General features: G+C 47.3%; 1 protein-coding gene and 1 pseudogene across 2 annotated transcripts; one reads left to right on the top strand and one right to left on the bottom strand.

Annotated features, from left to right (window-relative positions):
• Positions 1–2,864: 2,864 nt before the first annotated feature.
• LOC115112344 (creatine kinase S-type, mitochondrial-like) lies at positions 2,865–4,356 on the top strand (annotated as a pseudogene).
• A 446-nt stretch (positions 4,357–4,802) lies between these two features.
• Positions 4,803–17,319, bottom strand: LOC115112345 (stereocilin-like). Of its 2 annotated transcripts, XM_029639357.1 has the most exons (30): positions 17,158–17,319; positions 16,509–16,713; positions 15,248–16,402; positions 13,506–13,530; positions 12,757–13,342; positions 11,738–12,646; positions 11,590–11,652; positions 11,384–11,509; positions 11,119–11,285; positions 10,852–11,038; positions 10,642–10,757; positions 10,379–10,511; positions 10,036–10,218; positions 9,903–9,941; positions 9,621–9,797; positions 9,199–9,348; positions 8,761–8,819; positions 8,440–8,563; positions 8,139–8,221; positions 7,908–8,043; positions 7,476–7,684; positions 7,240–7,330; positions 6,916–7,084; positions 6,628–6,797; positions 6,365–6,520; positions 6,115–6,257; positions 5,795–5,943; positions 5,505–5,602; positions 5,233–5,380; positions 4,803–4,989 (listed from the first exon to the last, which is right to left on the bottom strand). In XM_029639357.1, exons 2-30 carry the CDS (start codon positions 16,579–16,581, stop codon positions 4,889–4,891), a joined length of 5,925 nt encoding a protein of 1,974 aa, XP_029495217.1. In that variant the 5' UTR covers positions 16,582–16,713; positions 17,158–17,319; the 3' UTR covers positions 4,803–4,888. The 2 variants fall into 2 exon arrangements, with proteins under 2 accessions (XP_029495217.1, XP_064868036.1); XM_065011964.1 differs by lacking the exon at positions 17,158–17,319 and having other exon boundaries at positions 16,509–17,134.
• Between the last annotated feature and the right edge of the window lie 7,553 nt (positions 17,320–24,872).

Here is a 24,872-nt window from a genome sequence, read left to right as displayed (position 1 = left end):
ACACCTGCCTCTGATTGAGAACCATACTAGGCCGAAACAGAAACCAAACATAGAAAAACAAACATAGACTGCCCACCCCAACTCACGCCCTGACCATACTAAATAAAGACAAAACAAAGGAAATAAAGGTCAGAACGTGACAGTACCGTCCCCCCCCCCCCCAAAGGTGCGGACTCCGGCCGCAAAAACCTGAACCTATAGGGGAGAGACTGGGTGGACATCTGTCCGCGGTGGCGGCTCTGGCGTGGGACGTGGACCCCACTTCACCATAGTTTTTCTCCGCCTCATTGTCCGCCTTCGTGGCCTCTTACGAGTGGCGACTCTCACCGCCGACCTCGGACTGGGGACCCTAGAAATGGGTCCCGAATGGACGGAAGACTCCGGCTGCGCCGAACAGGCGGGAGACTCCAGCAGCGGCGGACAGGCGGGAGACTCCGGAGGCTCCGGAGTGAAGGGCGATTCTGGCATCGCCTGGCTGACTGACGGCTCTGGCAGCTCCTGGCTGGCTGACGGCTCTGGCAACTCCTGGCTGGCTGACGGCTCTGGTAGCTCCTGGCTGACTGACGGCTCTGGCAGCTCCTGGCTGACTGACGGCTCTGGCAGCTCCTGGCTGGCTGACGGCTCTGGAAGCTCCTGGCTGGCTGACGGCTCTGGAAGCTCCTGGCTGACTGACGGCTCGGACAGCTCCTGGCTGACCTGCGGCTCCTGGCTGACTGGCGGCTCTGGCGGATCCTGGCTGACTGGCGACTCTGGCGGCTCCTGGCTGACTGGCGGCTCTGGCGGCTCCTGGCTGACTGGCGGCTCTGGCGGCTCCTGGCTGACTGGCGGCTCTGGCGGCTCCTGGCTGACTGGCGGCTCAGGACAGACTGGCGGCTCTGGCAGCTCAGGACAGACTGGTGGCTCTGGCAGCTCAGGACAGACTGGCGGCTTTGGCGGCTCAGGACAGACGGGAGACTCTGGTGGCTCAGGATAGACGGGAGACTCTGGCAGCGCTGGAGAGGAGGAAGGCTCTAGCAGCGCTGGACAGGCGGGAACACCTGTAGGCAGAAGACGGAGAGACAGCCATAGACCGGACTGTGCAGGCGCTCTGGAGCTCTTGAGCACCGAGCCTGCCCAACCTTTCGTGGTTGAATGCTCCCCGTAGCCAGGCCAGTGCGGCGAGGTGGAATAGCCCGCACTGGACTGTGCTGGCGAACCGGGGACACCATGCGTAAGGCTGGTGCCATGTACGCCAGCCCGAGGAGACGCACTGGAGATCAGATGCATAGAGCCGGCTTCATGGCACCTGGCTCGATGCCCACTCTAGCCCGGCCGATACGGTGCCTGCCCGGTCCCTCGCTCTCTCTCTCTGGTAAGCACGGGAAGTTGGCGCAGGTCTCCTACCTGGCTTCGCCACACTCCCCGTGTGCCCCCCTCCAATACATTTTTGCGGCTGCCTCTCGGGCTTCCAGCCGCGCTGCCGTGCTGCCTCCTCATACCAGCGCCTCTCTGCCTTCGCTGCCTCCAGCTCTGCTTTAGGGTGGCGATATTCCCCTGGCTGTGCCCAGGGTTCTTTACCGTCTAGAATCTCCTTCCATGTCCAGGAGTCCTGTGTTCTTTGCCGCTGCTGCTGCCCTTTACCACGCTGCTTGGTCCTCTGGTGGTGGGTGTTTCTGTAACGGCATTCCTCCTCCTCTTCTGAGGAGGAGAAGCGTGAAGGATCGGAGGACCAATGCGCAGCGTGGTAAGTCTCCATAATGTTTATTATAAGATATAAACTGAACACTATCAAATATAAAACAATAAACGTGAACATGAACGAAAACCGAAACAGTACCGTGCGGCAACAAACACTCACACGGAAACAAACACCCACAACTCAAAAGTGAAACCCAGGCTACCTCGGTATGATTCTCAATCAGAGACAACTAACGACACCTGCCTCTGATTGAGAACCATACTAAGCCGGTTTTCGTTCATGTTCACGTTTATTGTTTTATATTTCAGTGTTCAGTTTATATCTTATAATAAACATAGAATGCCCACCCCGACTCACGCCCTGACCATACTAAATAAAGACAAAACAAAGGAAATAAAGGTCAGAACGTGACACATATCTTCCCTCTATGCCAAGCTGTGTGCCCTTCATAAAGTCTGTTGGCATGGTAGCGAGGAGTCCTATCGGGATGGATCACAACGGCCTTTGTGGTCTGTGTCTTTTCACAGTGAATTGGTGTGCCTACTACCTATCTTGCTCGAACTTCAGTGCATTTTTTTAATCTAATAGCGGTCACCGTGAAATAGATTTTCTAAAGCTACTACATATATTGGAGCGTCACCCATTCCTTATAAATGTGTTACAGCTAAAACCTAGATGAAAGGGGATCAACTGCAGCTTTCAATTCTGCCTTGAAGTGAAGGCAAGTGCTCTGCAGACTCTTATTAATAGCAGAGTTTCCCAATATTCCACCTTTTTGTGTGTAGAGAGGAGAAGTATTGAAAGGAAAGAATAACACAGAAGCCTTTGCTTTGTGATCGTTTTTTAAGGCCATGCTTTTATACACAATCTCTCCCCACAGACCTGGATGGCAGCAATGTACAGAATGATGGGAATGATGGGAATGTCCATGGACATAAGTATAGAAATGTCATTGCATCAACCACCCAGTTGACTAGGTACTTCTGAACTGTTCAAGTGAGCCAGTACTTACCATAGTCTCTTGTCAGATCCGGGCGGGTCAGTTTGATGAGCGCCACGTGTCATCGTCACGTGGATGGCCCTGAGCATCTGAGGGCTGAGCCTGCCCCCTGGCTGTTTTTGGGCAGAGCGCCGGGAGGTGGAGCTGGTGGTGGACGCCCCCCCCCCACTCTTGACCTGTGCAGGAATGGCCAGGGATTGGCCAGATGCACAGGGCATTTGGTAAGTATAATGGTTTGATAAAAGCACAACTCTAAAACCAAACAATATAAACTATTTTAGAAACGCTGAAACCTATGGAGATAACCCGTTGGTCAGGAAATGCACAACAACCAGGAGAACTTCCTGTTGTGGATCAACGAGGATGTGTCACGGATTTCCTCCTCTTCTTCCAAAGAGGAGAGGCGAGAAGGATCGGAGGACCAAAATGCGGCGTGGTAGGTGTTCATCATTAATTTTAATAAAGAAAACACTGAACACTGAAACACTATACAAAAACAATAAACAAAATAACAACCATGAAGCTAATGCGAACTGTGCTGAAACAAGCAATCAACATAGACAATCACCCACAAACAAACAGTGCAACCCAGGCTACCTAAGTATGATTCTCAATCAGAGACAACTAATGACACCTGCCTCTGATTGAGAACCATACTAGGCCGAAACATAGAAATCCCCAAATCATAGAAAATCGAACATAGACTGCCCACCCCAACTCACGCCCTGACCATACTAAATAATGAATACAAAACAAAGCAAATAAAGGTCAGAACGTGACAGGAGGACCACACCCGGGTCATCTAGATGGAGAAGGGCAGCAACATGAAGAGGGTGTTTGAGAGGTTCTACAGGGGACTGGAGGAGGTGAGCCCAGCAGAATCACTGATTGGATTCATTGCCTTCACCCACATGTTAACTGTGTCTTAAATGACACTTATACCTTTCATGCTTTGTTGTGTCTTTTTATGACCTGTTGTTGACATCACCACCAGGTGACGAGGCTGAACATGGAGAAGGGCTGGGAGTTCATGTGGAGTGAGAGGCTGGGTTACATCCTCACCTGCCCCTCCAACCTGGGCATTGGACTCAGGGCAACCTGCCTCGTCTTAGCAAGGTCCTGGCCCTTACCACCTCACTCACCTATGGGTTGACACATGAACAACCATATGAAGAAACTGTGCTAAGGGGATCCCTGTGCTGAGCTGTCCTCAAATTCCAGGATCCTAAATTCTCTGTTTTTCTGTCGTTTTTTTTACTGGGATGCTCGTTTTCAGAAGATGCAGGACAACCTGCTTCTGCAGAAGAGAGGTATGGACGGTGTAGACTCCGCAGCTGTGGCACAATCTGTGACATCTCTAACCTGGTCAGACTGGGTGAATCAGAGGTAAGACCTCTGGATCTCTACACCACAGAATAGAATGTAGTGACAGTGACAATCATAATATTCAGCTTTAATAGGCAGTTGTAGAGAGTGGAGAAATAATAGGTTATATGTGTTTGCGTGTTGTATGTAGGTCCAGCTTGTTGTATGTAGGTCCAGCTTGTTGTATGTAGGTCCAGCTTGTTCAGAATGTGATTGATTTTGTTAAATACCTGATTGTGTGTGAGAAGAGACTGGAGAGAGATCAGGATATCAGGATATCCGAATCCCTGCACCCATCTCACAGTTCAAGTAGAGAGAGACTGGCCTTGCAGATGCCCGAGTTGCGATTTTACATTCACAAACAATATACTTCAATAAAGCTATATAAATCCAAATCATTAACTGTGGTCCTCCTTTCATTTGAATGTATTCATATATAGCTGAAGAGTTTATAGCTGCTATTCAGGACTTTACCTGAATAGCAGCTATAAACTCTTCAGCTATATATCAATACATTCAAATTAAACTTGGGGATTGACCAGTAATTGTTGTGTACTATACAAAATGAGGTTGTGTCCTACTGCCCTATTTTCCGAGAGGTGCTTTTATATCAAATTTAATGAGTGCCCTCCACACTGTAACCACAGTAACAGAGTAGCATAATCCCAAACACACAGACACATCCGAATGATGCATGCAGAGTATGTCAGGCATTTGAATAGCATGAGGTGAAGGGTTCATTCCAGGATACAAATGGAACACAGTTCAAAATGTTTGGTTTATTTTTAAGTACAAATGTTACAATTCAATAAAAGAAGGTCAAAGAACAAATAAATACAAATGGGTTACTGTGTGTTGTACGATAGTTGCCATAACATACAGCATAGAGACAATAAGCACACAGTGAGGCTGTCAGCTGACCGTGTTGCCGGGGCCACATTCCTCCCTGTGGACGCAAACAAAACATACCAAACAATGATATCACTACCACATAGTTACTGTTAAACATGACATCATGATGATATTGGTATGCTATTACAGACAAAAAACATAAATCACTGAACAACACCCATCAATAAGACCAAATAGTTCTTTCCCTCTTTCTCATGAGATGATCTTTATCCATGTCCCCGAGTCCTTAACCTTTGAATCATTACCCCTGTGAATCCTTACCTCTGTGAATCCTTACCTCTGTGCTCTAACAGGACATCCCCCTCATACTGCGCCAGGCCCAAGGCATGTCTCTGCCCACTGTTCAGCTCCGCCCACTGCTTCTCTGTGACCACCCACGCCTGCTCCACATTCAGCCATGACAGCTGGACCGCACTGAATACCACCTGACAGACACACACACATCGTGCATCAACTAACAAAATGGGATGTGGTTTGGAGAGCATTATTTAAACAGCATTATCCAAACCAGCTCTTAAGTATCCTGAGGTGAACCAGAGAGAGACTCACAGCCATCTTTGTGGGGGGAATCAGGGCGATAGCTTCGGGGATGAGCCCCTCCATCTGCTCCTGTACCAGAGCAGACAGAACCATGTCCTCCAGACCCGCTGGACAGAGAGAGGGAGGGAGAGAGAGACAGGGAGAGAGAGAGGACTCATGTAATGAGTGTGCGTGCGAGGTGGGTGGATTCACTGGTCACTACCAACTAACTATTCCTTATAGTTAAGGATCAAATATACTGAATATACAACAATAAAACTTTCTGAGTTTAAACCCCTGCCCCATTTGAACAGCTGTACCTGCTAGTGTGCCGATCTCAGTGAAGACCTCGGGACCCCAGGTACTGACAGAGCCAAAGGCCTGAGGACTGGAGAGACGGGCGGTCAGAGCCTCCATCTGCTGCTCTGAACATGGCAGGGCCAGCTCCCTCAGGAACAGAGTAGCCATGCTGTCAGTTAAACAGCAGGAGGACTCATTAGGACTGAGTTGATGGAAGCATTATCACCAAGTGGAATCAGACAGCAAAAAATGACAGATTTTTGCCTTTTGCACTTTTGCACTATGTAATCTAATATTTCTGTGTTTAAAATAAAGTGTGTATTTCTAATACATGACTGACCTGAGGTTGTAGGGGTCCAGTCTGTTGATCTCTGACAGTGTTAAACCACAGAGCAGGTGTCCTAGAGAAGCCACTTCTACAGCTCCGAGCTGCTCCACCTTCAACTTCCGCTTCCGCATCACACCAACAACTGCTGCTCTCATCTGAAACGATTCACAGGGTTGGAGAGTCAAACAACTTACACCAGAAGTGGGCAACCCTCCACACTACAAATATCACACGTGAGATTGGAATATGGGAGCGTCGTCACCTTTTTTGGGCTCCAGTCGGTCAGAGCCCCCAGGTAGGCCAGGACACCCAGGTCAGTCAGGTTAATGTCCTGGAGCTCTCTCTCCCCCAGCTCAGTGACCAGACAGCCGAGCCCCAGGACCTGCTCTGGTCTCAGGCCTCTAACTGGACTGTAGGCCTGGAGGAGGGTGAAGGATAGTGCACAAAATACACAACACATTTACACTGTCAATCTTTAGCAGGCAGTGATGAAAACCAAAACGTCTCTGATGTTCTGAAACTAACCTGCCTGAGTTTTACCCACAGTGCTCGGCGCTGCTCAAGGCTCAGTGAAGCGTCCTGACCTATGACCTCCACGCACTGCCTCAACTCCTCCCCTGCCATCCGGCTCAGCTGATTGGCTGTCCATGCTGAGGGGAAGGTGCCTCTTATGTCACCACAGCTTGGGACTGGCACTGGATAGATGACATGAGACCGCAATGAGTTTAGAACTACAATGCATGATCATCAAGCTTTCCTTCAGAGCTAGTGGGTATGACACATTTATGATATAGAGAGCTGATCAATGATGACCTTTTCTCCTGCTCTGTGCTCTGACAACCCCCCGTATCAGACTGTGGATCCTCTCTCTCTGGCCCTTCTGGTCCACACACTGGGACATACAGGCCTGACCCACATCACTGTTCTCCCAGCGCCACTGACCTGCCAGAACCTCCTCCACCGTGTCTGCACTCAACACCACCTGATATATGGTAGTAAAACACACACTTAGCACATCCTGCTAAAAGTACACGCATGCAATCACATATAATACTGCAGGGCTTTAATTGTCATCACCCATGATAAAGTGATAGTCATTATAAAGGCACTTGGTGTTTCGCCCATTGGAGTCCTCACCAGTGGGATGGAGTTGATCTGTTTTGGAGAGAGAGTAAACAACAGTCTGCCAACAAGCTCCACATCACCAACCGTCCATGCCGATGCCTCTCTACAATAAACACACACACACCAGCTTTCTGTTATAAATGCATACATGACATATACCCACAGGCCCAGTGCTACCATAACCAGCTCACAACCACCCCAGGCCTCCCACTCTACCATCTCCTAAAAGAGACCCAGTTGTCTCTCACCCCAGCAGGTCTCTCCCAGTAAGCAGAGCAGCCAAGTCCTTCAGGGTGTCCCAGGGCAGGCAGTACCCCCTCAGCTCATCCAGTTGCAGCCCCAGGGCCCCTCTGTCCACCAGCCCCAGGGTATCCCTGTCCAGGAAGGGCAACAGGGGCCCCAGGAGGTCCACAGAGGCCACCCTTAGCTCCCCCTCAGCCAGGCCCTGAGAGGTGCTCTGGATGGACACATCAGAACACAGTTACTACAGTATAATTACTGCAGGTACGACAATATAATGACTACAGTTGACAACAAAGCACAATCTGTTTAGCTGATTATTAAGTATTGTAATGCCATGCAGTACAACCCTGTATCATTATGTTTGGATGAATTGATCAATGTGTATGTTTTATTAATCAGGAGGATTTCGTGCTAATAATATTATAGTCTCTCCTCACCAGCACAGTGATGGCCTTTTCTGCTAAGGCCATCTGCTTATGACGGGGCAGCTTGAGGAAGTCCACAAAGTGCTGCTGAATGTGAGCTAGGATGGCTGTCAGTGAAGTATTAGACAGGCTCTCAATCAGGTTCACCCTGGGACAGCAGGAATAACCAGATTAATATTGTATAGAGAAAGATTAAATGTTGGACCATTTCTACAATATATTTTGGAGTGAATGATCTCTTACGGTAATTCTGCAGCAAACCAGGGGCTTATACCATCCAGGTCTTCCTCTGGTCTTTTCCGCAGCTCCTCTACAACGCATTTCCTCTGGTAGCAAAACACAAAACATCTGAACAAACTAGTATGAAATAGGAAGCTCTGAAGAATTCCATGAATACCTTTCTTGACATTTGATACGGTAGATAAAATACTATAGATAAAGAAAGATGTATCTAAATATAGATAAATAAAAGGGAGGGGTGAGAGAGAAAGAGGAGGGGAGGGTGACACGAGGGATACCATGTGGGTTGCTTGTGGTTCCTCACCAGAGCTGGTCTCACCCCTCCTGGCAACTCACTGACAAACTGAAGCAACTCTGAAAAATCGGTTTCATTGGTCCAAAGCTTTAGCCAATCACAGCTCATTCCACCAGCAATATGGCCCAAGTCCCTAAAGACCAAATAGATGATTGTATGAATAAATTGTATCTGGAAGACTGCATTGCATTTGTAAACCAGGTGAGGGAAACCTAATGAAACTGGGTACAGACTGAGTTTCGAGTTTTGTCATGTAATGATTTGCATGAATATCACATGATATTCAATAACACAGCACATACCCATGACACCTAATAACATTTGACTTACTCTATAGTGTCTCTGGTAATGATTTCAGATTGATGGATCCTCTTGAAAAGTAGCTGAGCCTATATAATTCAGAAAGAGAAAGTGTGTAAGAGAGAGAAAACAGGTGGTGAAAAGAATCTAATACACACTTGACTCTGACAAAATCTATTTAAGGTAGGCATTACTCATTTATATTCCCCCTCCAGACTATTGTACTACATCCAAACCAATTTGCTTGATGACGGCTGAGGCGTATGGGGTATTAATATCCTGAATGGCTCATCTGAAGCATATCCAATGATTTGCAGATTAATTGGAGCCCAGGCCCACACTGGCAGCTTGGCAGCATGGCTTTCACTCTAGAGCAACAACAGTAATGATGCTATACCATAGCCAAAGGAGTGGGTGTTTATGTAGTGTTGTCTTTTCAGACAGAGCATAGTGGAGATGGATGTGCACCTGTTGGGGGGACCAGGGCAGGTCTCTGTACAGGCTCATATCTCTCAGGAATGTCTCTCTATCCAGAACCTCCATCAGCTCCCTCAGGGGCACAAACGGCAGGAGACATTGGAGCTGCACTGTGAAGTTCCTTGAGTTGCTGGCTAAAGCCTTTTATAAAAGCAAAGGAGTAAACAATGGAATATGTACCTGAGTAATAGTAATTGGTAAAAGGTTAAGTAATGTACTTATAAGGTAGTTGATGATTGACAGCATAATTGGTTTGTTAGCATTTAAATTCTACCATCTCTTTATTGTGTCATCATCTGCTCTCAGTGTGGTAAGAAAGACAATGCAGAGCCACTGGAAATGATGAATAAAGAACAGTTTGACAGCAAGGAGAAAGTAATCTCCCCACAGAGAAACAAGAGCACCTTACTTACCTCCTGCAGTGCCCTGTGGAGCATGGCTCTATGGGCAGGCTTCAGGTCAGCCAGTAGAGTGCCCCAGCATTGGCAGTGAGTGGTTCCACTGATCTCAGACCAGTGTATGCCTCTGAGCACAGCAGGGGACAGGCCAGGCAGTAAGGGTTTCAGCCTGCACAGTGTATCCATGGTGAGCTGACAAGGAGAGGATCACCATGGAAATATGGCCTCGTAAGAATGCACAACAAGCTGTGTAGATTAAAACATAACTGAAGAGATCACTAATAAGCCTTTACTTACATTTGTGTCTTGTGAAATTGTGGATAATATCTGGAAAGCCTGGGGGAAGTTAAAAACAACATGTAATGTTCGCTCAGCAGAAAACAACATACTGGTAGATTCAGTGTGTAGGCATAGTCCATGCAGTGCTGACCTGTGCTGGGGAGAAGCTGGGCAGACCTGGTTGTGTTAGCAGGTCCAAGAGCTGTAGTGAGGGCAGTGACTGCAGGAAGGAAGCCCCTAGCTGGGGCAGTAGGCCCCTGAGGGTGGCCAGTGCTGGAGGAGGTAGAGTGCTGGCGTTCAGAGGCCGCACCGCCTGGACCAGCCAGAGAGACAGCTGAACATGGCAAGAGCAGGATTGACAGGGTCAGAGCCCCTCACAAATGATATGGACTGTATACATATACAAATGGCATTTTTACTGATATCCTGCCACAAAATGAACTTGGAACTTTTGGAGTGCATCCCATTTTTTTTTACATGCAATTCTCTCTCACCTTGCCTGAATCACTGATGAGTCCCTCAGACACACAGAGAGCTAGCTGCTGCCAAAGAGCAGAGGACACAGGGGAAGCCAGCAGAAACGGACGCAGCTCCTCCGGTTTCAGGTAACAAACCAGAACTCCCAGCCTGTTGAGAAATAATGCCCTCGTATCTCTGGTCTAATACTCTGGTAACTGCACAAAGGGACACTGTGGCTCTGGTCAGAACTAGAGCACTATATGTGGAATAGTTTACAACTTGAGACAAAAGACCCTACCTCGATATGTTATCACTGGTAAAGTTCCTTTTTTTAATGAATAGAGTCCGTAGAACATGACGCCCCCTTGTTCCATCCAGACTGGTGTTTCCCAGAAACTCCACCAGGGGGCTCAGCTTGGGGAGGGACATGATGACAGAGTAATGCCAATGCAGTACACAATACTAAATGAAAATATCTGTAGAGTAGATAAGGAATGAGATGTGTAACCTGGTCTGATGTCAGCTGTTGAAATTGGCTGACTGGGAGGTGTGGGAGCAGTGGGAGGATGGAGCTGAGGAAATATGGTGGCCAGGAAGGGACATCTCCCACCACACTGGACTGCAGGAGCCTCTTCACAAATGCCTGTTTCTGTGGAGACTTCATCTCTGTGCTGTGGTCACGGATCGCCATCAACCTATGATACAACACAGAACCAGTCAACACGATTACCTTTGACCTTTGGCATAAAATGGCAGCTCAGGTCTAGTAACTCACACACTGGTGTTGACCATCAGGGAGGTGGGGAAGCTCATGATGTCAGAGACGGACATGAAAGGTATGAACTGTGATAGGTCGACGAAGAGGTCAGGGGTCACACGAGGGAACTTGTGGATGAAGGCGGACGTCATGGTCTCCATGGCCTGCAGTTCTCTCTGAGAGGACTGGGGGAGACAGTGGTCTTTATTGACAGTAGTAGTAACTTAGTAACATTCCTACTTTCCAGCATCCATGACTAAACTGAGAGTGTTTGAGGACAAACCTGAGTGGTCTCTACGTGCAGCTGGTCCCAGCTCTGGTGCATGTGAGACAGAAACCTCTTCACCGCATCTTTCTCTGCTGACATCACCAGTGTGCGGATACTCTCCCTGGGCATTTGGAGGTACTCCTGGAGAGAAAACAATGTTCACCTTAATACAGGTAACCAGTTAATCTGCATCCTAACCATTTTATAAAGGTGTACAGTACCTGCATTAGGACTCTGAGGGCAGAGGAGTTGTCCTCTCTCTCAATGAGGTCCCATAATACAGGCTGTCAGGACAGAGGAGGCATTCACATTACCTTCATGTGTCTATGTTTGTGTGTATGTGTTCTATGTATAAGGTATGTGGCTTACACTGAAGCAGCTGAGCAGGTCCTCTTTGATAGCTGCGCTCTGCTCCCTGCGCAGGAACAAGCCCACGGTTTGGAGCACGCTCAGTGAGGCGTCGGGACGCAGAGTTGCCCAGAATGAAGCGTTGTCAAGGAGACTGGAAAGGAGGATGGCCTGGCCCAGGCCCTGCCTCACCTCCCCCTCCCCCTCATCCAGCCCCGCCGAGAGCCCGACCACAAAGTCCAGTACCCTCAGCACGTAACCCACAGCCCCCACCCAGCCCCCACGTTCACCCCCATCCACCTCACACACACTCAGCCTGTGCAGTGCCTCCAACAGCAGCGGAGCAGGACTTACACACAGCTGCGATGTGTCAAAGTCGTACGGCGCCGGGAGCATGTCAAAGAACCACTGGAGGAAGCACTTCCTGTCCTCCTGTTCTACATCCAGGTCAACGCAAAGGTCAGAGAACTGAGGATAGGCTGAGAGTAGCCGGCGGTAGAGGGTGGCATTGCTACAAACATACTCCCTCAGCCCCTCTGTACTGCCACAGAGCTCCAGTAGGGTGGCGTTGGTGAAATGCTGCAGGCTCCACTTCCTGTAGTTACATGTGTCTTCTATGGATTCAGGGTGGGAGGAGTTGTGGAGTCTGGAGCAGTACTCTGCAGCCCAGCTGCCCTCCGGAAGGGATGGGTGGGAGGGATGGGCCTCAGGGGACTCGCTGCCACACAGGGCTGAGACCAGAGCAGAAGTGTTGGGCAGGAAGCAGCGTCTGAAGTCCTGGGCGCTGAGTGACCTGGTGCCCAGCTGGGCCAGGCAGGCTTCGTCAGGCCCTGGGATGCCCCCGCCCTCCACCACCTCCCCTGACAGCTGCACACACAGGTCACCTATACTGGACTGGTTGAAGTAGTGGTAGTCCTTCATCTCTGCAGCCTGCAAACATCACAGGCAGAATGTAGTTAGACATTGTGGAGAAGTTAAAAAAGTGAGTTGAGAACCCAACTCTTTTGCATTCAGAAGTGGGGTTTGATCATGGACTGTACCTGGTGTGCTCTCTGCAGCCAAAAGGAGGTGTTGGCACACACAGTGTTGTTGAACTGGTGAGCGAAGAACTCACTGCAGACGTGGACCCACAGGAAGTCATCCTCGGCTGCAGACAGGTACCAGGCGGCGTCGGAACACGTGGAGTGTAGGTCGGGTCCAACCTGACCAACCTCCGGGTCCACAGACCCATCGTCCCCGTCAAACAGGTTACAGTAGAGGAACACAGTGAAGTTGGACACACCTGTAAGGCCTGGGATAGAGGCGTTACACGCTGCTTCCAGGATCTCTGCTGAGGCAAAGTACCCCATCTCTCTCAGGTGGCTGTGGCCAACTTCTACTGCCTCAGACTGGGGCTTGAGGAGACGGGAACGGCGGGGTACTGGGGTTGAGGTGGGTGTTTTTTTCTGTTTGGGTGCCCTGCGGGGTGACAGGGCTGGTCTAGGGCGAGAGGGGCGTGGTGGGGGTCTGGGGTCCCCGCTCTCACCCTCTATGGCTGGGCAGGAGAGGAAGGGAGGGGTGTTGGGAGGACCCTGTGAGTTGAAGCCCAGAGCCTGAGCATTCCACGTGACATTATGTCTAATCCCCCTACAAGTCACAGACAAGGGGAGAGAGTATGGTAAACTAAGGTACTACAAAAAATATATAATTTCTATTAACCTCATATTCTTTGTGAGGGAAAGTTATCAAATGAAACCCTCACGATGCATGTAGTTTATATTATAAGCTTAGTTTTTTCTCGATTACGTACCATAAGATTAGCTGTCTCAGGTCACCTTTGAAAAGATAGATTAAAAAAAGATAGATAAAAGATAGATTAATGGAAAATCACAGACATTGTAAGAGAGCTAGTGAATATTATGGTAGATCGATGGTGGAAAAAGCGACTTGCACCGTACAATCGGGCCTGATGTAACAGCATAGCTGGGCTCACAATGCCCAGGAGATAGTGTTACTGGCATCAATGAGAGGGCAAAGAGATTAGCCAAAGCATGGGATGCAGGGTAAAACTGATCCTCTCAATGACTAACATGGCCATTATGATTTTAAAGCACTGTCAGTTCAAACACTCTCATGTGTCATGGGTTTCAGTCTAAATCATTCATGACTAATGAGTAAGAGCTGTTTGAGACATATTATCAGCTTAGTATGAAGGGAAATCAAATTCAAGAAACCTTGATCAACATGTATGACCCGTCTCTGACATGTGTTTTGTAAGAACAGAAAAAGTAAGAGCATGTATACTGAACAAAAATATAAACGCAACATGTAAAGTGTTGGTCCAATTTTTCATGAGCTGAAACAAAAGATCCCAGAAATTTTCCATACGCACAAAAAGCTAATTTCTCTCAAATGTTGTGCACAAATGTGTTTACATCGCTGTTAGTGAGCATTTCTCCTTTGCCAAAATAATCCATCCACCTGGACAGGTGTGGCATATAAAGAAGCTGATTAAACAGCATGATCATTAATTACACGGACGCACCTTGTGCTGGGAACAATAAAATGTGCAGTTTTGTCAAACAATACAATGCCACAGATGTCTCTTTTGAGGGAGTGTGCACTTGGCATGCTGAATGCAGGAATGTCCAAAAGAGCTGTTGCCAGATAATTTAATGTTCATTTCTCTACCATAAACCGCCTCCAACGTCGTGTTAGAAAATTTGTCAGAGCATCCTGAGTAGCACAGCGGTCTAAGGCACTGCATCTCAGTGCAAGAGGTGTCACTACAGTCCCTGGTTTGAATCAAGGCTGTATCACATCCAGCCGTGATTGGGAGTCCCATAGGGCAGCGCACAATTGGCTCAGCGTCGTCCAGGGTAGGATGTCATTGTAAATAAGAATTTGTTCTTAACTGACTTGCCTGGTTAAATTAAATTCAACCACAGCTCAAGTGTAACCACGCTAGCCCAGGGCAGCCACATCTGGATTATTTCTGTCTGTAAAACACCCTTTTGTGGGGAAGAACTCATTCTGACTGGCTGCGCCCCTGCCCAGTTATATGTCTATAGATTAGGGCCTAATGTATTTATTTCAATTGACTGATTTCATTCTATGAAGTGTAGCTCAACAAAATCTTTGAAATTGTTGCATGTTGAGTATATATTTTTGTTTAGTATAGCTAGCCACCAGGGTTGAGGTTCAATTCCAGTTGAATTCAGTCAAATCACAAAATCCTCAAGGAAGGGTAGCCTAGTGGTTAGAGTGTTGGAATAGTAACCGGAAGGTTGCAAGTTCAAACCCCTGAGCTGACAAGGTACAAATCTGTCGTTCTGCCCCTGAACAGGCAGTTAACCCACTGTTCCTAGGCCGTCATTGAAAAAAAGAATTTGTTCTTAACTGACTTGCCTGGTTAAATAAAGGTAATATAAATAAAAAATAAATAGGAAGTATTCCATTCATACATTGAATTTCAGCTCATCCACTGAATTGACTAAATTGAAGTGGAACTGACCCCAAACTTCTGGTGAATGGGGAGCATCATGGACTCACCTACGGAACATCTGCCCTTATGTTTGGGCTGTGTCACGTCCACCACGCTGCTGACATCATCAAGCAGCGCCATGGTAACACGGGACACCTTTCTCCTCAGGTTGCCGTACACGGAGCTGCCCACCCTGTGCAAGAATCCCCTTCTGAGGCCGTCCAATCCCTGCAGCAGGGCAGGGTTTTGCTCTGCCAGCTGCCCCGCCCTCTGCCCCCCATCAGAGTGTGATAAAGCCTGCAGGAGCAGTGTCTGAAGGGAGTCCAGGTCTACCCCCATGCCCCTTCTGTCCCCAACGTTGCCTTGAGTGGCATTCCCAGACAACCCCTCCTCTCTCAGGGCCTTGGGGGGCATGCTGAAGGGTTTCAGGCGCCCAAAAGCAGCTGAGCCCCTTCTCTGGTTGGCCCCCATCCCCGCAGGGTGCAGGTTCACCACGGGCTTCCAGTTGCGTGTCTCCATGAAGCGGAGGAACTGTGTTAGCCAGCTGACACTGAAGGCACATTCACTGTGGCCCCTCAGGGCACAGATGAAGCCCTGCAGCCCGGCGCTGGCCTGGCCATAGGTCCCGCTGACCAGTGCCTGTAGGGCCGCCTCAAGCAGGGCACTCACTGTCCTCCAGTTCTGGGACAGGAAGTCAAGCAGGGGCCTGTGGGGTTGCCGCTCAGACAGGGACATCAGGCTCTGCAGAAGCCCCAGCAGCCCGTCCCAGTGAGGGCTGCCTCTCAGGGATAGGAACCAGTCCTGGAGTCTGACGCTGGGCCTGGGGGGCTCCCGGGTGTCCCACTGGTTCAGCGCAGCGCCCCCCTCTGACTGGATAAAGGACTGCAATACCTTCTCCCACAGTTGTTCCTCGTCAGAGACAAGCTGTCGCTCCTCCAGCTCAGCACCCATCTCTTGGAGGTACATGGAGATATTGTAGAGGAAGCCTGACAGACGGTGCCTGTCCACAGGCTTCTGGAGGGAGGGGAGGCCCATGCTCTTACTGGGCAGCAGGCCCAGGGTCTTCAGACTTCCAATGATGCTCCTCACCACGCTGTGGACCTGCTGGTCTTGGGTTCTCTCCAGGGAGGCAGGCTCTTTGCTAGGATACCACCCCCCTCCTTTACGCCATATTGATACTAACTCCTTGAAAATGGGCTCTCTTTGGTCCTCTTTTCTACTTGCTGGAAATTATTTTGAGCATGATACAGCAAACATTATTAATATCAAGGCATCATCACACCATTACACTAAATCATAACAAAAAATTGTAAGATACAGTCTCCTCACCTGAACTCTTGGTGGATGTATTGCCCAGTAAAACAACCAACAGTGTGATGCGCATGACCCTAAACACCGCCATCTTCTCTATCACCTCCAAGAGCCAGTGCTGATGATGTCACAGTGATGTCACATCTGTCTCTGAGTCTGTGGCCTAAGTCTGATTGATGTCATATCCCTGAGTTTGGACTGCATCCCCTGTTACAGCCTTCCTCTGGCAATGGGTTGGTGTCAGTAGGGTGGACACAGGGAGTAGAGTGTTTCATTGTAGAGTGGACATTAAACCTTAATGACAGGCCACCGTCACCTGACCACCTTCCCTCTCACAATAGAGGTGTATTACCATGGATTTCAATCAACTGAGGTATATTCTTTATTCTTTCTATGAACTTGAAGCAGTTTTGAGTGAGACTTTGAAATATGAAATGCACAGAAGGAATACAAATACTGGTACTAAATAAGTTGTTAATCTATCCAGAAATATTCTCTTTTCAAACGGGTCTTAGACATTATGAGAGCATGAAGATAGGTTAACATTTGCCACCAATGCATCTCTATCCATATACATGGGATTTGTTTGATGTCCCAAAAATACTTAACAGCAGTCATCTGCAATATCAAAAGGAGTATAAAGAGAATTATAGTTGTTTGTACTCACCAATGACGCTCTATTCAGTTCTTCAAATCCTTGAAAATGTGTTTATAAGGCTTTGTGAATATCTCCATAAGTTCCAGGTATAAATGTGCACTAAAACAATATTATTTGACCTCTTTTCTCTCTGTCTGTCCCTCTCACTTTCAACTTCTCTCCCTCTCTCTGTTTCCCTGTCAGCCCCTCCCACTCCTACTCTCCCTCCCTCTGTTTCCCTGTCAGCCCCTCCCACTCCTACTCTCCCTCCCTCTGTTTCCCTGTCAGCCCCTCCCACTCCTACTCTCCCTCCCTCTGTTTCCCTGTCAGCCCCTCCCACTCCTACTCTCCCTCCCTCTGTTTCCCTGTCAGCCCCTCCCACTCCTACTCTTCCTCCCTCTGTTTCCCTGTCAGCCCCTCCCACTCCTACTCTCCCTCTCTGTGTTTATCTTGTTTTGTGCACCTGCTCACCCAGACCAGGAGATCCAGTTGGATGAATTAGGACCATAGCCTCATATTTCAGTGGTATCCCCCTATCTTGTGCCAGCTGACTGTTTTCTAAGGTGAGTTTAACGCAATGGAGGACAGGACAAATCAAATCAAATCAAATTTTATTAGTCACATGCGCCGAATACAACAGGTGTAGACCTTACAGTGAAATGCGTACTTACGAGCCCCTAACCAACAATGCCGTTTCAAAAATACAGATAAGAATAAGAGATAAAAGTAACAAGTAATTAAAAAGCATCAGTGAAATAACAATAGCGAGACTATATACAGGGGGGTACTGATACAGAGTCAATGTGCGGGGGCACCGGTTATTTGAGGTAGTATGTACATGTAGGTAGAGTTATTAAAGTGACTATGCATAGATGACAACAGGACAGGACAATGGACAGGACAATGGGCGGTACAGGACAATGGACAGGACAACGGATAAAGTGTTGTCTATACGGCGCTGAGGTTGCATGTGTATGAACAAAAATAAACTTTAACAAAACTCTATGACTATGTCATACTGTAGAGATGGTCCCTTCTATCAGGGCATTTACTACAAAAGGTTTAGATTTCCCCATAATATGTGAAACAACCCACTTTTGGAAAGAATGAAACAAACTTGTTTTGCTGTATTTCAATAGTTCTTTGCATCTAATATGTTGATTTCAGTGTTGTTTTGAAACAATCCCAAGGTTAGGACTGTCAGCTTGATTCACAAGCAGCGTTCAAATCTGGATGGTATTAATCACACCCAGGTTATCTCTCCCATTCTCTAGCTGTCCAATGTCTCCCACTGACTAATTCTCTGTTGAGCTGTCTCTCAGCTAGGGCTCATCCTGTGTGACTCAGAGTCTGTGGAGTATAGGTTTACCCAGAAGGCCAAGCCAGCACGTCTCTGTTGGCTGTCACAGAGCAGACACATCCATCCTCCAGTCACTGCAGCCACACAATCAAGCCCTTTACTGGGCCACAGCGGCAGGCTCCCTGGTGTCAGACCGCTGTCTGCAGGCCCCGTAACCTTAGTGGGGCAAGTGAAAGGATCCCTCCCTGCGCCCCTGGCCCTTTAACTCTGTGTCACTGTGGCCTGTGGTGGAACAATAACTTCCTCTTGTATTATTAATGCTGTAGGGAAACAGCAGTCAGTCAGCGCTGTGGGTTTCAGTTTGCTAAAGGAATATATAATGAGAAACAGGATAGCGCCAGCCTCTCTATCTATGTCCCTGCAAAACACACTGGTGAGACCTTCGAAACAGAGGATGCTGGAGAGACAAGGGACCTGTTTGAATACATGATGAGGGCATCCTTCCCAAAGAGATAGATACTCTATCTATCTCTATGATCTATCCGTCCTCCCCTCTTGAAATAATCACTTGTTGGATGGGTGAAGGCAAGGATGGTATGGTACGTATTAATTTGTGGATGTCCATCATCCATTTTGTATGATACTGTGTAATACGAATGACAATTTGTATGATATGTTGCGAATTTGCAAAATGTATCATATATTATGAATTCCAATTTGTTGTGACTCATGTTACCTAGCTGGCTAACGTTGGCTAGGCGAGGGGTTAGGGTTAAGGTTATGAGTTAGGTTAAAGGGTTGAGGTTAGGGTTAGGGGATGGGTTAGCTAAAATGGTTAAGGTTATGATTAGGGGAAGGGTTAGCTAACATGCTAAGTAGTTGCAAAGTAGCTTAAAAGTATAAGTAGTTGACAAGTTGCTAATTAGCTAAAATGCTAATGTTGTCCGTGATGAGATTCGAACCTGCAACCTTTGGGGTTATACGCCCACCGACTCACCCCGACCAACCACCCTCGTTTTTCCTAAAGGAAACTTCTGTCTTATGTAACTATACCAAATGTAACATATCACTATCCCCATTGAGACCGTGTATGTGGCTCGACCAAGGTTGGGCAAAACTAAACATGGCGGTGTTCGCCTTAGCAATCTCACTCGGATAAAGACCTCCTCCATTCCTGCCATTATTGAAAGAGATCGGGATACCTCACATCTCAAAATAGGGCTACTTAATGCTAGTTACCTCACTTCAAAGGCAGTTACAGTCAATGAACTAATCACTGATCATAATCTTGATGTGATTGGCCTGACTGAAACATGGCTTAAGCCTGATGAATTTACTGGGTTAAATGAGGCCTCACCTCCTGGTTACACTAGTGACCATATCCCCCGTGCATCCCGCAAAGGCGGAGGTGTTGCTAACATTTACGATAGCAAATTTCAATTGACAAAAAAAAAAGACTTTTTCGTCTTTTGAGCTTCTAGTCATGAAATCTATGCAGCCTACTCAATCACTTTTTATAGCTACTGTTTACAGGCCTCCTGGGCCATATACAGTGTTCCTCACTGAGTTCCCTGAATTCCTATCGGACCTTGTAGTCATAACAGATAATATTCAAATTTTGGGTGATTTTAATATTCACATATTAAAATGTGTCCACAGACCCACTCCAAAAGGCTTTCGGAGCCATCATCGACTCAGTGGGTTTTGTCCAACATGTCTCTGGACCTACTCACTGTCACAGTCATACTCTGGACCTAGTTTTGTCCCTTGGAATAAATGTTGTGGATCTTAATGTTTTTCCTCATAATCCTGGAAATATCGGACCACCATTTTATTACGTTTGAAATCGCAACAAATAATCTGCTCAGACCCCAACCAAGGAGTATCAAAAGTCGTTCTATAAATTCTTAGACAACCCAACGATTCCTTTATGCCCTTCCAGACTCCATCTGCCTACCCAAGGACATCAGAGGACAAAATCAGTTAACCACCTAACTGAGGAACTCAATTTAACCTTGCGCAATACCCTAGATGCAGTTGCACCCCTAAAAACGAAAACATTTGCTATAAGAAACTAGCTCCCTGGTATACAGAAAATACCCAAACTCTGAAGCAAGCTTCCAGAAAATTGGAACGGAAATGGCGCCACATCAAACTGAAAGTCTTCCAACTAGCTTGGAAAGACAGTACCGTGCAGTATCAAAGAGCCCTCACTGCTGCTCGATCATCCTATTTTTACAACTTAATTGAGGAAAATAAGAACAATCCGAAATGTATTTTTGATACTGTCGCAAAGCTAACTAAAAAGCACCATTCCCGGGCCTCCCGGGTGGCGCAGTGGTTAAGGGCGCTGTACTGCAGCGCCAGCTGTGCCATCAGAGTCCCTGGGTTCGCGCCTAGGCTCTGTCGTAACCGGCCGTGACCGGGAGGTCCGTGGGGCGACGCACAATTGGCCTAGCGCCGCCCGTGTTAGGGAGGGCTTGGTCGGTAGGTGTGTCCTTGTCTCATCGCGCACCAGCGACTCCTGTGGCGGGCTGGGCGCAGTGTGCGCTAGCCAAGGTGGCCAGGTGCACGGTGTTTCCTCCGGTGCATTGGTGCAGCTGGCTTCCGGGTTGGATGCGCACTGTGTTAAGAAGCAGTGCGGCTTGGCTTGGTTGGGTTGTGTATCGGAGGACGCGTGACTTTCAACCTTCGTCTCTCCCGAGCCCGTATGGGAGTTGTAGCGATGAGACAAGATAGTAGCTACTACAACAATTGGACACCACGAAATTGGGGAGAAGAAGGGGTAAAAAAAAAAAAAAAAAAAAAAAAAAAGCAGCATTCCCCAAGAGAGGATGGCTTTCACTTCAGCAGTAATAAATTCATTAACTTCTTTGAGGAGAAAATCATGATTATTAGAAAGCAAATTATGGACTCATCTTTAAATCTGCATATTCCTCCAAAGCTCAGTTGTCCTGAGTCTGCACAACTCTACCAGGACCTAGGATCAAGAGAGACACTCAAGTGTTTTAGTACTATATCTCTTGACACAATGATGAAAATAATCATGGCCTCTAACCCTTCAACCTGCATACTGGACCCTATTCCAACTAAACTACTGAAAGAGCTGCTTCCTGTGCTTGGCCCCTATGTTGAACATAATAAACGGCTCTCTATCCACTGGATGTGTATCAAACTCACTAAAAGTGGCAGTAATAAAACCTCTCTTGAAAAAGCCAAACCTTGACCCAGAAAATATAAAAAAACTATCGGCCTATATCGAATCTTCCATTCCTCTCAACAAAAAAAAGAAAAGCTGTTGCACGGCAACTCACTGCCTTCCTGAAGACAAACAATGTATACGAAATGCTTGTCTGGTTTAAGACCCCATCATAGCACTGAGACTGCACTTGTGAAGGTGGTAAATGACCTTGTAATGGCGTCAGACCGAGGCTCTGCATCTGTCCTCGTGCTCCTAGACCTTAGTGCTGCTTTGATACCATCGATCATCACATTCTTTTGGAGAGATTGGAAACCCAAATTGGTCTACACGGACAAGTTCTGGCCTGGTTGAGATCTTATCTGTCGGAAAGATATCAGTTTGTCTCTGTGAATGGTTTGTCCTCTGACAAATCAACTGTAAATTTCGGTGTTCCTCAAGGTTCCATTTTAGGACCACTATTGTTTTCACCCTATATTTTACCTCTTGGGGATGTCATTCAAAAACATAATGTTAACTTTCACTGCTATGCGCATGACACACAGCTGTACATTTCAATGAAACATGGTGAAGCCCCAAAATTGCCCTCGCTAGAGTCCTGTGTTTCAGACATAAGGAAGTGGATGGCTGCAAATGTTCTACTTTTAAACTCGGAAAAACAGAGATGCTTGTTCTAGGTCCCAAGAAACAAAGAGATCTTCTGTTGAATCTGACAAGGACAGCTTTTTTCCATCTACGTAACATTGCGAAAATCAGAAACTTTCTGTCCAAAAATGATGCAGAAAAATGTATCCATGCTTTTGTTACTTCTAGGTTAGACTACTGCAATGCTCTACTTTCCGGCTACCCGGATAAAGCAATAAATAAACTTCAGTTAGTGCTAAATACGACTGCTAGAATCCTGACTAGAACCAAAAAGGGATGATTTCAAGGTTTTACTGCTAACCTACAAAGCATTACATGGGCTTGCTCCTACCTATCTTTCCGATTTGGTCCTGCCGTACATACCTACACGTACGCTACGGTCACAAGACGCAGGCCTCCTAATTGTCCCTAGAATTTCTAAGCAAACAGCTGGAGGCAGGGCTTTCTCCTGTAGAGCTCCATTTGTATGGAATGGTCTGCCTACCCATGTAAGAGACGCAGACTCGGTCTCGACCTTTAAGTCTTTACTGAAGACTCATCTCTTCAGTGGGTCATATGTTGAGTGTAGTCTGGCCCAGGAGTGTGAAGGTGAACGGAAAGGCTCTGGAGCAACAAACCGCCCTTGCTGTCTCTGCCTGGCCAGTTCCCCTCTCTCCACTGGGATTCTGTGCCTCTAACCCTATTACAGGGGCTGAGTCACTGGTTTACTGGTGCTCTTCCATGCCATCCCTAGGAAGGGTGCGTCACTTGAGTGGGTTGAGTCACTGACGTGATCTTCCTGTCTGAGTTGGCGCCCCCCCTTGGGTTGTGCCGTGGCGGAGATCTTTGTGGGGTATCCTCGGGCTTGTCTCAGGATGGTAAGTTGGTGGTTGAAGATATCCCTCTAGTGGTGTGAGGGCTGTGCTTTGGCAAAGTGTGTGGGGTTATGTCCTGCCTGTTTGGCCCTGTCCGGGGGTATCGTCGGATTGGGCCACAGTGTCTCCTGAGTCCTCCTGTCTCAGCCTCCAGTATTTGTGCAGTAGTTTATGTGTCGGGGGGCTAGGGTCAGTCTGTTATAGCTGGAGTACTTCTCCTGTCTTATCCGCTGTCCTGTGTGGATTTAAGAGTGCTCTCTCGGAGGACCTGAGCCCTAGGACCATGCCTCAGGACTACCTGGCATGATGACTCCTTGCTGTCCCCAGTCCACCTGGCCGTACTGCTGCTCCAGTTTCAACTGTTCTGCCTGCGGCTATGGAATCCTGACCTGTTCACCGGACGTGCTACCTGTCCCAGACCTGCTGTTTTCAACTCTCTAGAGACAGCAGGAGCGGTAGAGATACTCTAAATGATTGGCTATGAAAAGCCAACTAACATTTACTCCTGAGGTTCTGACTTGCTGCACCCTCGACAACTACTGTGATTATTATTATTTGACCATGCAGGTCATTTATGAACATTTGAACATCTTGGCCATGTTCTGTTATAATCTCCACCCGGCACAGCCAGAAGATGACTGGCCACCCCTCATAGCCTGGTTCCTCTCTAGGTTTCTTCCTAGGTTTTGGCCTATCTAGGGAGTTTTTCCTAGCCACTGTGCTTCGACACCTACATTGCTTGCTGTTTGGGGTTTTAGACTGGGTTTCTGTACAGCACTTTGAGATATCAGCTGATGTACGAAGGGCTATATAAATACATTTGATTTGAAATTTGATTTGAAATTTGATTAATCACACCACATGTATTTATTCCTCTGTTCCCCCCATGTCTTTGTGTGAAATTATTTTGTTACGTGTTTAGTGTGATGCTAGCCTGGTTTTTCCCCCGGGTATCGTATTTTGACCCGTTGTATGTATTTGTCATACATGTGTATATTTGTGAGTGTTTTTGCGCTTATTGACTTTTACCTGTGGCTGGAGGATTTTTGACATGGTTGCATCTGTCTTTTGTGCTTTTGCCAAATAAAAGTGTGCCTGATCACAACTCACTGCTCTCCTGCACCTGACTTCGTACCAGTAGCGCACAACATTGACACAATGTCAACAGTGAAGAGGCGACACTGGATGCTGACTTTCTGGACAGAGATGCAAAGATAAAACATTATCTCACATTGGCTAATAAAAATAAAAGATTAAGAAGGGCTAAAGAATACAGACACTGGACAGTGAAGAAACATCCTGGAGACGCCTCTTCACTGTTGACATTGGTGTTTTGCGGATACTATTTAATGAAGCTGCCAGTTTAGGACTTGTGAGGCGTCTGTTTCTAAGTGGCCTAAAAATGTTAATGGTAGTGTACATAAGACAATACTTGTGCATGCATAACTGAGAATACTTTTAGATTATTTATCCAATTGTTTTACACTACCAAGTTACCAAGAAACATACAATGTTACAAGTCATCCTCAATGTTTTACAAAATAAAATGCATTATTATTCCCATACAATTATTACAGAGAATCAGGCAAATTATGCTACCCTGTGCCTATTAGCTACTTAGTTCATTCAAGACTTGCTTTTCAAATATGTCCGGAAATGTACATATTTGGCGCTGTTTTAGGAAGCAATCACTCCTTTATTGCTGACTACAGATGATCTATTACTGGGCTAATAACTCACTAACTAG

The sequence above is a fragment of the Oncorhynchus nerka genome, linkage group LG27 (assembly GCF_034236695.1).
Source record: "Oncorhynchus nerka isolate Pitt River linkage group LG27, Oner_Uvic_2.0, whole genome shotgun sequence".
NCBI classification, from domain to species: Eukaryota; Metazoa; Chordata; class Actinopteri; order Salmoniformes; family Salmonidae; genus Oncorhynchus; species Oncorhynchus nerka.
Note: the sequence above shows the minus strand (reverse complement) of the source record. Positions and strands in the feature narration are given on the sequence as shown.

Bases quoted from the DNA above. Each gene is read 5' to 3' on its own strand.
- LOC115112345 (XM_029639357.1), bottom strand. From the start codon at position 16,581: ATGGCGGTGTTTAGGGTCATGCGCATCACACTGTTGGTTGTTTTACTG. The intron at 11,653-11,737 runs GTAAGCCACATA...CTGTCCTGACAG, and splicing joins ACCTGCTCAGCTGCTTCAGT to CCTGTATTATGGGACCTCAT. The intron at 10,758-10,851 runs GTTACACATCTC...TCCCTCCCCAAG, and splicing joins AACAGCTGACATCAGACCAG to CTGAGCCCCCTGGTGGAGTT.